This window comes from Solanum pennellii, chromosome 8 (genome assembly GCF_001406875.1).
Source record: "Solanum pennellii chromosome 8, SPENNV200".
Lineage (NCBI taxonomy): Eukaryota > Viridiplantae > Streptophyta > Magnoliopsida > Solanales > Solanaceae > Solanum > Solanum pennellii.
In genome coordinates, this window is record NC_028644.1 from 61,999,111 (window position 1) to 62,012,986 (window position 13,876).

At 30.1% G+C, this 13,876-nt stretch overlaps 5 protein-coding genes across 5 annotated transcripts in view; 2 read left to right on the forward strand and 3 right to left on the reverse strand.

The window, feature by feature from the left end:
* Positions 1-977: 977 nt before the first annotated feature.
* Positions 978-1,909, reverse strand: LOC107028759 (tyramine N-feruloyltransferase 4/11-like). The gene has a single exon (XM_015229943.2). The coding sequence runs from the start codon at positions 1,817-1,819 to the stop codon at positions 1,106-1,108; it is 714 nt and encodes a 237-aa protein (XP_015085429.1). The 5' UTR covers positions 1,820-1,909; the 3' UTR covers positions 978-1,105.
* Positions 1,910-5,237: 3,328 nt separating this feature from the next.
* On the reverse strand, positions 5,238-6,243 carry LOC107028755 (tyramine N-feruloyltransferase 4/11-like). Its single transcript, XM_027919033.1, has one exon. It carries the CDS (start codon positions 6,091-6,093, stop codon positions 5,365-5,367), a length of 729 nt encoding a protein of 242 aa, XP_027774834.1. The 5' UTR covers positions 6,094-6,243; the 3' UTR covers positions 5,238-5,364.
* Positions 6,244-8,295: 2,052 nt separating this feature from the next.
* On the reverse strand, positions 8,296-9,445 carry LOC107028756 (tyramine N-feruloyltransferase 4/11-like). The gene has a single exon (XM_015229940.2). The coding sequence runs from the start codon at positions 9,167-9,169 to the stop codon at positions 8,441-8,443; it is 729 nt and encodes a 242-aa protein (XP_015085426.1). The 5' UTR covers positions 9,170-9,445; the 3' UTR covers positions 8,296-8,440.
* A 2,437-nt stretch (positions 9,446-11,882) lies between these two features.
* On the forward strand, positions 11,883-13,080 carry LOC107028757 (tyramine N-feruloyltransferase 4/11-like). The gene has a single exon (XM_015229941.2). It carries the CDS (start codon positions 12,048-12,050, stop codon positions 12,774-12,776), a length of 729 nt encoding a protein of 242 aa, XP_015085427.1. The 5' UTR covers positions 11,883-12,047; the 3' UTR covers positions 12,777-13,080.
* A 399-nt stretch (positions 13,081-13,479) lies between these two features.
* LOC107027800 overlaps positions 13,480-13,876 on the forward strand; it is a 1,138-nt gene continuing 741 nt past the window's right edge. The window contains exon 1 of the mRNA XM_015228866.1: positions 13,480-13,852. Within this exon, the coding sequence (XP_015084352.1) occupies positions 13,480-13,852 (373 nt within the window). The remainder of the gene's footprint in view (positions 13,853-13,876) is intronic.

The following is a 13,876-nucleotide window of genomic DNA, read 5'->3' on the forward strand; positions in this document are numbered from 1 at the left end:
CCCACACCCCTAATAAGGTCTCTGATAAGCAAAAAGACTTGTCAAACTAAACAATATGCCACTTGCCACGTACATGCACCCTAAAACAAAGTGATTAGGATGCAGGGGATTACCAAATCTAATGCATACTAAAATATTATTTTTTAATTCATTTTTTTTAATTTTCAAAGAATATATATTCTTAACTTAAAACTCTTCGCTCTATGTTCGTTTCTTTTTTTAAAAAAAACAAAACAAAGATATTTTTAAGTTTTTGTAAAACTGTTGAATAAAGGTGTTTTAGTTATTCTACGAAAAGAACTGTTTATAAATATTCTTTTATCAAATAAAACAATTGTTTATTAGTCGTTTTACCATTTCTATGCAAACATGTTTAGTTATAAGATCCACTTTATCACTTAAAAAATGATTTTTAACATTTTTTATTTAAGGGATAAGGCACGAGTACCCCTCAAACTATGCTCGAAATCTCATAGACATACTTATACTATACTAAGGTCCTATTATCCCCCTGAATTTATTTTATTAAATAATTTTCTACCCCTTTTCGGCCTACGTGGCACTATCTTGTGGGCCCAACAATGATTGACTTTTTTTATTCAAGCTAGTGCCACGTAGGCCGAAAAGAGATAGAAAATTACTTATAAAATAAATTCAGAGAGATAATAGGATCTTAGTATAGTATAAGTGCGTCTCTGAGATTTTGAGCATAGGTTGAGGGGTTACTCGTACGTTTTCCCTTTATTTAGTAATATAAGAGATCATCTTTGCCATTTTTGTTTTATAGAAAGATATTAATTTTTATGATAAAGTTTAAAAACATTGAATCCAGGGATTTAAAATAATATAAGATAAGTACCAATTTATTTATTTTTCAAATTACAAATATAATGAGCATTCTGCTTTTACAATATTACACACAGAAATTAATAAATTGCGCAATATAGTACACAAGAAACCATACTAGCTAACAGCTCTAATATAAGATAAGTACCAATTTATTTATTTTTCAAATTACAAATATAATGAGCATTCTGCTTTTACAATAATATTACACATAGAAATTAATAAATTGCGCAATATAGTACATAAAAAACCATACTAGCTAACAGCTCCCTTCGCCGTTTTTGTCCTTGTTATGAGCATACTTTTGAAGATTTTCACCATGCAACTTTCCGTACCTAAACTCATCAAAAATTTCAACTCCCATATTTACGTAAAAATCATATGACTTCTTATTCCAAACTGCTACTATTCCCTCTACCGATACAAACCCATTGTTAGCAGCAATAGATGCAACTGTCCCAAACAACAAACTCCCCATTCCTAACTTTCTATAACTCTCTCTGAAGTAAAGACTCTCGAAATAAAATCCAGGCTTATCATAAAAGCATGAATAATTAGCGTAAAAGAAAGCATATCCCGCGATGTAAACATCACTCTTATCATCATATTTGGATCTGAATTCCTCAACTTGTCCTTCCACCACAGGGAATTTAAGGTCGAAAGTTTTACGGACAGGCTTAAACCCTTCATTCGTGGTAGTTTTAGGTTCGTCAAAAGGGGTTGGAGAGACTTCAAGTAGAAGTACGGATGGCCCGTAGAAAAGTGGAAGAGGGTTTTCTTTAAAGAGCAAGTTGGCTAAGGAAGACTCAGTAGCTTTGTATAAATGAGTATAGTTATGGTATTCATGGATTTGGTAAAATAATTTGTATATATGGGACAGATCAGATTTCGTAGCGAGACGGACTCGTGTGTATATCTTTCCGGTGATGGTAACGTCCGATGATGCATCGGTGGTTATTGCTTCAGGAGCCATGGGATGTTACGTTGTTTGAGAGGAATGAGGTTTGTAAGATAAAAGAAATATTGAAAGGTTTAGTAATGAGATATTGTGTTTGGGATAATAATAGTAGTTATTTATAGTGGAGAAAGAATTTGGTCCTTTTAAAAAATATTTTATATTTGGTTAGTGAGGTTGGTGGAGTTGGTGCAAGAGATGTCATAGCTAGGACCATGCAAAAAAGTCAAAAATGTAGGAACAAAGTGACAATTCTTAAACATAAAAAATGTTGACTTTGTACGAACAAAGACTTTTACCTACTTCTCAGTTCTTATCATAAAAATGTTAACATCTACGAAGAACCGATGATCCTCCCAAAATCAAATTTGACAACTTCAGCAATAAAAAGTATATGATGTGTGAAAATAAAATGAAGTCTTCAACATTGTTTAGCTCTATAATGCTTACCAAGATGCATGAAAGCTCAGTAAGGATAATATATATTCACACTGAAAAGGAACATGGTTTAGAGGAAAATTATTTTCATCTTAAATGATCTTTTACATGAATTTTCTACGAAACTTGTCGAAGGAATAATACTTAACAATTTTAGTAGGGATGTAATGGTATATATACCGTACGATCAGTTATTTTTTAAAATTTATTTTGTATTAATTTTTTTATTATTTTATTTTGCATTGAAAAAAATAATTTTTTTAAAAACGCTACCGATACAATAAGAACCCCTCAATCAATAGGTTAAAAGACAGAAATATTATACCAACGAAATTTCTAATCTATGAAAAATCGAGTCTCATCATACCAATTTTACTTTTGTTACCGATGCAATTTAATTAATAAAGTACACAAGATATTTAGTTAAGTTTATAAGTTAGTCAAATAAACACATAAAGAACTTTTTAGATATTATCATTATGTATTTGATAAATATTTATTAGTCAAAATCAATCAAATGTCATAATTTGGCCACCACTCAATTTATAAGCATTTTGTGTTCAATCAAAGATTTTACTATCGTAGACATTGAAATTTTGAAGAATTTTACAAATTGTGTTCAATTTAAATTAGTATTTTTGAAGGCTACTCAACCCTAAATCTTAGTTTATGCCTATATAAAGGCTACTAAATTATCTTAAAAGGCATCTCGAAATCAAGATCTCGAATAATTCACAAATTGATGGATTATTTAGTCAAATCTAAATCATACGCCACTAACGGCCCTTGAATCATGAATAAATATTAGGAGAATAGAATCAAGAGATTAATCAATAAAGTGATGTTTTTACTTATTTATTGTGATCATAAATTATTTTCTATCACTTTAAAATTTATTATAAACATCAATCTTTAATAGTTTTTATAGTTCTCAAAATACCTTTTTTAAAAATAAAATTTCAAACTATCTTTCACTCCGTATTCACTATTCAATCTTTAATAGCTTTTATAGTTCTCAAAATACCTTTTTTAGAAAATAAAATTCCTAATTGTCTTTCACTCGGTATTCACTATTCCTCCTTCCTTTAACAATTATACTTTTCAAGTTTATAATTATTGCAAAAATCAATGAATTGGTTAAGGCATGTTAGTTAATTATTTTTTTTTACATAATAGCCATTTTGGCAGTTCTATGGCCAAACATGTAATTGTTTAGTTATAAAATATGGCCAAACATGTAATTTGTTTATTTATAAAATTGATTTCTATCAACCAAAAAATTATGTGATTTTCAAGATACAAAGCTTCATTTTGATCCAAGATATTAATTCGCTACGAGAGGTCAGACTATTGCCACCTCTATGTACACTTTGGCATTGATCTTTGCCATTTTTCTTTATAGAAAGATGTACTTCTTATTTTTATGATAGATTTTTTTTTAAAGAAAGATCATATAAATTCATGAATAGAAGATGTTTAATATGATATATAATTACCAATTTAATTTTTTCAAATACAAATGTATTGAGCATTCTTCTTTCCGGTGATGGTTACGTCCGATGATGCATGGGTGATTATTGTTTTAGTAATGGGATATTGTATGAAAAAATATATTAGGATAACAAGTTATTTATAGTGGAGAATTTGGTCTTATTTTTATTTGGTGGGTGAACGTGCCGGCTTAAATACAACTCTTCATTGACTTTTCTTTTTCTTCTTCCACATGTGGTATAAGCCATATTGGACTGAGCATGATACTCAAAAAATTGGTTCCTTCATTTGGGTTTTCGAATTTTAGAAATATTATATTATTCCTATCCCACAGTTAATTTGGTATCGTTTAAAGTACGTTATTAATATATAATAGCTAATTATGTCTTTGATTTTAAAATAACTACTAACTTAAATGGTTAAACATATAAAAATATATTTTCAAGAAAAATACAAGTAATTTTCAATTAAATTAATTATAAAATTAATAAAATGCATATACCAAAATTAGAATACTGCGTTTCTTGTATTAAAAACTTTTATTTCAAATATGGTAATTTTTGATATCTATGGTATCCTGAAGAATAATATATGATATACAATGCTAGATGCATCTCCAATTAATTTTGATTTTATAAAATAATTTAAGTACTATTTTTTACATCTCAATAATTAATAATTTAAAAGATAAGCAAATAAAATAAATATGATAAAAGAATAACTTATTTGATTCTTTAAATTCAAACATCATAATTAAATTGAAAAGAAAATAATAATACCGTGTTGATATAGTCCAGTTTGCTTTTTCTCTCCCCATCACAACATTCACTCTCTTTACAAAATTTATAATAGACGATAAAATTTAGAGGTAGTTATTACCTTTATATTTTTGGTGAGAGAAATTCTAATTAAGCGAATCATTAACCACATGTAATAAAGATATCTAATGGAAGTTGCCAGATGCCACAGATGTAAATAATATAATATATAATAAATAAATTAAAATATTTTAAAGTTAAATTTGTGCAGATGACATCAACAAATTAAATTGGATAGGGATACACTTGATAAATGAGTATGCACATTATTGTCAATTACGTAACGAACCTTGAACTTTTCAATAGGTTTTTAGAAAAATAGTATAGTATAGTTATTTTCCTAAATTAGGAGGTTTCGCTCGTAAAAATAAGTACAACTAACGAAGCCTAAAATGGAGGGAAAATGCATATCTAATATGGCAAGGGAAAAAAACCTGTGAATTCCCAAATAATAATCGTGCCACATATTATTAAATGAATCAAAGGGATTGTGTTATATATGATACTCTCCGTTTGGAATTGTTTGTCATGTTACATTTATCGAAAGCTAATTTGATTAATTTTCAAAGGTAATTTGATATTTTAAATAAAAAAATTAGATATTCTAAAATTATATGAAAAGTACTATAAATTACATTTTTTTTTATATTAATATGATGAAAAAATACATTTTAAAATGTTAGTCAAAGTTTTTATAGTTTGACTAAACAATGACAAACAATATCGGACGGAGTGAATGTAATGCGCATTCTGCTTTTACAAGATTACAAATAGAAATGTATGAATTGAACTTTCAACATTTAAAAAAATAACACACTAACAGCTTCCTTCGTTATTTTTGTCCTTGTTATGAGCATACTTTTGAAGATTTTCACCATGCAATTTGCCATACCTAAACTCATCAAATATTTCAACTCCCATATTTATGTAAAAATCATATGACTTCTTGTTCCAAACTGCGATTATTCCCTCTACCGATACAAACCCATTGTTAGCAGCAATAGATGCAACTGTCCCAAACAATAAGCTCCCCATTCCCAACTTCCTATAACTCTCCCTGAAGTAAAGACTCTCAAAATAGAACCCAGGCTTGTCATAGAAGCACGAATAATTCGCGTAAAAGAAAGCATATCCCGCGATGTAAGCATCACTCTTATCATCATATTTGGATCGGAATTCCTCAACCTGTACTTCTACGACAGGGAATTTAAGGTCAAACGTTGTAAGGACAGGCTTGAACTCTTCATTCTTAGCTTCTTTAAAAGGGGTTGGAGAGACTTCAAGTAGAAGTATGGATGGACCATAGAAAAGTGGAAGAGGATTTTCTTTAAAAAGCAAGCCCTCTAAGGAGGACTCAGTAGCTTTGTATAAATGAGTATAGTTATGGTAGTCATGGATTTGGTAAAATAATTTGTATATATGGGACAGATCAGATTTCGTAGCAAGTCGAACTCGTGTGTATATCTTTCCAGTGATGGTAACGTCCGATGATGCATCGGTGGTTATTGTTTGAGATGGAGTTGGTAGTTGAAGAGCAGGAGCCATAGTTGTTCAAGGCAAAAGGAGATATTGTTGAAAGTAGTAGGATGAAGTTTTTTTTTTCTTTTTGGCAATGGGAAATTGTATGAATAGATTTATTAAGATAACAAGTTATTTATAGTGGAGAATTTGGACCCTTTAAGTATTTTATAAATGTTTATTTGGTTGGTGGACGTCAACTGAAACGTACGTGGTATATAAAAGGGTCAAGCAAGTTGCATCGGATGAAATTTCTTTTCTTTTTCCTATAAAAACAAAAATTTGGTGGGAGCCTTAAATTAAAATTGCGCCATCTTTCAAATGTAATCATTTTATAATGTAAAAACTACCTTAGTAAAAATATATCATAACTAAATCGTTTGAAATGGAAATAAGCTGTTTTCTTTTTATAATTTTACCATAATATTGATACTTATATTTTATGTTTTTCATCACTTTTACTTGCCTTAAAATATACGATGATATTTCTTATTTTTTAAAAATGGAAGTAAAAGTTCTCATCTACGAGAGGACTTTGTCAAAGTTGCCAGTTGCCACTTGCGAAATAACTTTTTAAAAGAAAAAATTGACTTTTCTTTTCTTCTTCCACGTGTGGTATATACTGAGGTGGCATCATCAATAAGTGAATATTTTAGTTTCGATCATTTTAATTTTCAATATTTTAATATCATATTCACATCAACAATTTAATATAATTTAATAATTTAACTTCGATTTTAATTCTTTTTACCATATAATAAATGGGTAATCACAATATTTGTTCGATTCAACTTATATTACATATAATAGATGTAAATGTAAGTTGATTATATACGATATGATATGTGTTTTTATATATAAATATTAAATATTGTATCGATTATTAAATAATAAAAAAAGAAAATAAAATTTTTAATATCATACTTTTTTTTATTTTAATCCATTTGTCATATTTAATCTGTTTGGAAAAAAAATTGCTTTTTTTATCACTCTTTAGTTTTAATTTTCTACATAATATATTTTAGACTACATAATTAATTTTTTTAGACATATTTTTATTTAACGTAATAAAATTAAGAAAATAAATTTTAATAACAAAATTGAGATATTAAAATTTCAATATAATAATTAGATAGCCATCCTACCATTTTCATCCCTATATAATATTGAAGAATGTCATATAATGATATATACTACAAATTCGAGTTGCATTACCAATAAATCAACCTGTACTTAATCAACACCTTTTTACTTTTCTAAATTCAAAACTTTAAAGTTTGATCGTGCATTTCAATATTATTTATAAATTTTTAAAAATAAAATTTATACATTAAAAATTATATAAACGGCATATATAAAATTATGATTAAAAAAACATTGAGTAACTTGTACAAATCTCACTACATTAATTAGAGTAAAATGATAATCCAAATGTATGGACCTTTTCAATACTTTTAAAACTTATGAATACTATATATATTATTTAAAAAATCAAATATTTTTTTAAAAAATCTATAATCAAATACATGATAAAACTGTACCCAGAACTTTAGCTAAAATTAACTTACCAAAAATATTAAAAAATTTATAGCCAAACAGTAGCTAAGAATGAAGGGGAGGGACATTTAATTTACCTAATCACTATAAGTAAGGTAAGGATTAAGTCTTCTCATTTATATATTTTTTTTAATCCATACTTTGTAATAGTTTCTAAATCACAAAGAGGATGTAAATCACACTAGCTAAATTTTATGCGATAAACTCGACTCAGAAGGCATTGAGGGGGGGATCAATTCCGGATCATCCATGTGGTTAACTACCCTCCAAATCAACTAAGTCATCCCAAATGACCTAATTTGTATTCTTATGTTTGTGGTTTAGTTAGTTTATTATTAGGGATAAGACACGAGTATCCCCTAGAATATGACCGAAATTTCAGAAACACACATTAACTAAACTAAGTTTCTATTACCTCCTTGTACTTATTTTTTTGTAATTTAGTACACCTTTTATCTTGCGTGACATGCTCCATGACTCCATACAATTAAGATGCGTGAGATATATTTGGATGTCACGTAAATAAAAAAGGTGCGGAAAAAAAAAGGGTTAAGTAAGTCTGGGGATATTTGTACCCTTTCCCTATTTTATTAGTTAGTATTAAAAAAAAAGAAACAATCGTAGGCACCCCGCTAATCAGGGGCAGATTTAGAAGGGATGCGGTTGAGGATATTCTTTTGAAATTTGCACGGCGTATGGAGGTGCTTTTTAGTGTGAAATTAACTAAATCAAATACAAATTAATACACAGTGATAATGAGCATATTCTGCTTTTAAAATATTACAAATACAATATGATAAATTCCCCCTTCTCCTTATCAGTTTCCTCCATCATTTTTGTCCTTGTTGTGAGCATACTTTTGAAGATTTTCACCATGCAACTTTCCATACCTAAACTCATCAAATATTTCAACTCCCATATTTACGTAAAAATCATATGACTTTTTGTTCCAAACTGCTACTATTCCCTCTACCGATACAAACCCATTGTTAGCAGCAATAGATGCAACTGTCCCAAACAACAAACTCCCCATTCCCAACTTTCTATAACTCTCCCTAAAGTATAGACTTTCAAAATAGAATCCAGGCTTATCAGAAAAGCACGAATAATTCGCATAAAAGAAAGCATATCCCGCGATGTAAACATCACTCTTATCATCATATTTGGACCGAAACTCCTCAACTTGTCCTTCCACCACGGGGAATTTAAGGTCAAACGTTGTAAGGACAGGCTTAAACCCTTCGTTTGTGGTATTTTTAGGTTCGTTAAAAGGTGTTGGAGAGACTTCAAGTAGAAGTACTGATGGACCGTAGAAAAGTGGAAGAGGGTTTTCCTTAAAGAGCAAATTGGCTAAGGAAGACTCAGTAGCTTTGTATAAATGAGTGTTGTTATGGTATGCATGGATTTGGTAAAACAATTGGTATATATGAGACAAATCAGATTTCGTAGCGAGGCGAAGTCTTGTGTATATCTTTCCAGTGATGGTAACGTTGTTGTTTTCGGATGATGCATCGGTTGTTATTGTTTCAGATAAAGATGAAGCCATGGTAATAAGGCAAGCTTGAAGAGCTAGGGAAAAAATAAAGAGTGTAGGAAATATTGAAAGGACTATGAAGAAGGTTTTGTAATTAATGGGATATTGTTTGAAAAGATTTCAATGGTTATTTATAGTGGAGTAGTGGTCTTTTTAATTATATTATAAAACTTATTTAGTTAGTGGGGTTAGTTGAGGAAACTCAAGTGTGCATTCTAGTTATCATTATTAGGGGCTGCTAGTGACTTGTATATCCTAAAATAAGATATTACTTATTATAATGCAAATACTGATGATAAAAAGTTTGTGAGTAGGTGATGAAAGGGAAGTCTCAACTATGAACTATGGATGTTATCCACTAAAATTTTGTATAACTATTCTATTTTTGGTTGTATAGAAAAATATATAGTACAACAACTATTACGCTTCATTTCAATCATTGAACAAATTAGGTTGGTTATATAACTATTTATATTAAAAATTAATGATAAGATAAATTTTATAGTCGAATAAAATAATTCGTCAGTAATCTAATTTAGTAATTAACAGATTATATTGTTTGCAACAAATTTTAAACGGAAAATAAATAAACCATACAAATAAAATAAAATATGTAGAAACATAAATTTTATTGATTAAGATAGCGGGTACAATTCTGTTGATCCCTTGATTCTACTCTCCTAGGATTTATCCATGATTCGAGGGCCGTTAGTGGCATATTTCTCGAACTAGGATGATTTAGATTTGACCTCTCCATATAATCCATCAATTTGTGGAGTATTCGAGATCTTGATCTCTTTATGGATTTTTCGAGATGCCTTTTAAGGGAATTTAGTACCCTTTATATAGGCATAAACTAGGGTTTAGGGTTGAGTAGCATCCAAGAATCCTAATCTGAAATGAACACAATTTGTAGAATCCCAACTCGAATTTCATAACGCATCTTTTAGAGTTCTACAAAATTTCAATATCTACAAATGCCCCCTGCTTCAAGGCTTGACGGAGTGTAGACTTGTTGAAACTCAAAGATGAGGCTTGAAGTATTCATGCTTCCACATTTGCAGCTTCAGATTTTCAGATTTGATTTAGGAGAGAAGAGATGAAGGGCAGATTTGGTCCCACTGGGCGTGCCAATTTGTTTGAAACAAATTTTAAACATATGGAAAATAAATAAACCATACAAATAAAATATGAAGAAACATAAATTTTATTGATTAAGATAGCGGGTACAATTCTGTTGATCCCTTGATTCTACTCTCCTAGGATTTATCCATGATTCGAGGGCCATTAGTGGCGTATTTCTCGAACTAGGATGATTTAGATTTGACCTCTCCATATGAATAGTCCATCAATTTGTGGAGTATTCGAGATCTTGATCTCTTTATGGATTTTTCGAGATGCCTTTTAAGGGAATGTAGTACCCTTTATATAGTCATAAACTAGGGTTTAAGGTTGAGTAGCATCCAAGAATCCTAATCTGAATTGAACACAATTTGTAGAATCCCAACTCGAATTGAACGCATTTTTTAGAGTTCTACAAAATTTCAATATCTACATATATATCTACAAGTTATGTTCCCAATAATTTTATAAATATTAGTTGGCACTACTAACAATATTTTCGGATTGACATTCATTGGGTACCTAATTAGAGCTCGAGTGGAGCTTTATAATTGGCTAGCAATATCAAACTCAGCTCTCATCTACATCTTCGAAGCTTAAAAGCTTCTTCTGACATTATAATATCAACTTCATCATTATTATCTTGCTTTAATTTGTTAAAACACTTATGATATTCAATCACTAGTAATCAAATCTTACGAATTAAGCTTAAGATATATTATCATGACCTCATATAAATAAATTTGTAGTAGTTTTTCGATAAATATGTTTATAGTGAGTAGTGGGTGTACTCCACTATCTAAATTGACTAATTAAAGAGTTTCACCCACTCCTTTTTTGACTTTTTTATTTGAGCTAGAAAATGCTTTAACAATAAAACAAAAAACAATAGGACCATTCAAAATATGAAAATAGGTTGAGGGCATGAAAGTTAAATGAAGCCGTCAACATTGACAATATAATGTTTACCAACATATTCGACTTATCAACAACAAATATGATATAATTTTAAAAGAGTTTAACTTTGTATTCACTAATGGTATAGACATTTTTTACACGGTCAAGTAATTGAATGGGCAATGATCTTTTGCTAGTGAGTTACTAGCTATTTTTCAGCTTATCTCTTTTTTTATTATTATTTTTATATCTTTTAACACTCCCTCCCTAATCCCCCTCTCTTGCCGTAGAGTCCTAATTACCTTTTACCATTACTTTCCTTTTTTATAATTCAAATACAACAGAAATTTAAATTCTTAAAGACTACTGATATAACCAAATTATAGATATATTAGTTAAACTCATTTAAAAAAGTAAAAATAAAGTTATGCATCATGTCAAATCCTTTAGAGAGAAACTTGTCAAACTAATCGACATGTCATGTGCCACTTAATTATGAGTTACCCACCGCAGAAAAAAGAAATTATAACTCAATTTTCTTCTTCCACGTGAAAATTGTACTGAAGAATAGCTTTACTTTAGCAAAGATGTTGATGTAGTCCACTATGACTTGTTCGTGAAGCTGCCTACTATCTTTCGTTGCAAAACAATCTAAAGCACACCATAAAATTATAAATTTTTTTTAAAAGAAAAGATATATAACATGCACATTTGAGTTGATCTCCACCAACCAAATAAATAATTACGAAGGGGACCAAATCTCCAATATAAATAACCATTACTATTATCTTTCCATTCAATAGTATCCCATTACAAAAAAACCGTCACCCTAATCCTTTGCCTTAATATTTCATCTAATTCACCACACGACATGGCTCCTTCTCTTCAACAACCAATTCCATCTGCAGCAATAACCACCGATGCATCATCGGACGTTACCATCACTGGAAAGATATACACACGAGTTCGTCTTGCTACGAAATTTGATCTGTCCCATATATACAAATTGTTTTACCAAATCCATGTATACCATAACTATACTCATTTATACAAAGCTACTGAGTCCTCCTTAGAGGGCTTGCTTTTTAAAGAAAATCCTCTTCCACTTTTCTATGGGCCATCCGTACTTCTACTTGAAGTCTCCCCAACCCCTTTTGACGAACCCACAAACGAAGGGTTTAAGCCTGTCCTTACAACGTTCGACCTTAAATTCTCTGTGGTGGAAGGACAAGTTGAGGAATTCAGATCCAAATATGATGATAAGAGTGATGTTTACATCGCGGGATATGCTTTCTTTTACGCTAATTATTCGTGCTTCTATGACAAGCCTGGGTTCTATTTTGAGAGTCTTTACTTCAGGGAGAGTTATAGGAAGTTGGGAATGGGGAGCTTATTGTTTGGGACAGTTGCATCCATTGCTGCTAACAATGGGTTTGTATCGGTAGAGGGAATAATCGCAGTTTGGAATAAGAAGGCATATGATCTTTACATAAATATGGGAGGTGAAATATTTGATGAGTTCAGGTATGGCAAATTGCATGGTGAAAACCTTCAAAAGTACGCTCATAACAAGGACAAAAATGACGAAGAAAGCTGTTAGCTATTGTGAAAGTTTAATTCATACATTTCTATTTGTAATTTTGTAAAAGCAGGATGCTGATCATCATTTATCAGTCTGTATTTGAAAATTTTAAATTGATTATCACATTAAAATAATCTCTATGATTCATTTAATTAAAATAATCTCTATGATACATTTAATTTTATGTGACACAAAGGAAAATCGCGGAAGAGAGAGTATATTTTGTCAAAACCTATTGTAAAGTCCAAAGTTCATACGTAAGTCGTAATGACGTCCATACTCATATTCTTATCCAATTCAATACACACAAATGTCTCTATTTTGTCGTGATGTCTATCTTTTGTCTTTTCAGATTTGTTGTTTCTATTTTTTACTCTATCCGTTTAAAAAATAATGACCCTATTTTCTTTTTAGTTTGTTTCAAAAAGAATGACTTCTTTTTTTTTTAGCAGCACTTTAACTTTAACTTTCCACGTGGCGTGTTTAAGACCACAAGATTTATTAGAGATTGTAAATAATTAACTAGATTAGTTGATAGTTAGTTGATAATTAGTTGATAGTTAGTTAGGATATATGGAGAAGATTCTAGAAGATGGCTTTTTTGTAAATAAGTCACTTAGTACATGTATATATATATGTAGAGTGTAATACATTGTAGTTGAACTGATCAATAATAAAATTGTGATTGCTTCTTCCTCCATAATTCAATTGTGCAATCAATATGTCCAGAATTTTTCATCTTCACAAAGCCATAGTTACACATACTCAAGGTATTTCCCCTGTTTCAGTTTATTATTCAAAGCTGAAAGATCTTTGGGATGAATTCGATTCAATAGTTCCTCCTTCATCTTGCGAATGTGTTAAATCGAAGGATTATTCTGATAGTATGGATAGGCAGAAGTTATTACAATTTCTTATGGGTTTGAATGAAAGCTATGCACAAGCTAGAAGCCAGATACTTATGCTAAATCCACCACCCAGTGTCAATCAATGTTATGCCATGATTGTACAAGATGAGAGTCAACGTGAACTCAGTGGTGAATATTCTGGTGGAGGCATCACTGATCCTACTGCATTATTGACAAATAAGTCAGGTAGTTATCAATTTGGAGGATCAG

Coding starts and splice junctions, on each gene's coding strand:
- LOC107028759 (XM_015229943.2), bottom strand. CDS start 1,819: ATGGCTCCTGAAGCAATAACCACCGATGCATCATCGGACGTTACCATC.
- LOC107028755 (XM_027919033.1), bottom strand. CDS start 6,093: ATGGCTCCTGCTCTTCAACTACCAACTCCATCTCAAACAATAACCACC.
- LOC107028756 (XM_015229940.2), bottom strand. CDS start 9,169: ATGGCTTCATCTTTATCTGAAACAATAACAACCGATGCATCATCCGAA.
- LOC107028757 (XM_015229941.2), top strand. CDS start 12,048: ATGGCTCCTTCTCTTCAACAACCAATTCCATCTGCAGCAATAACCACC.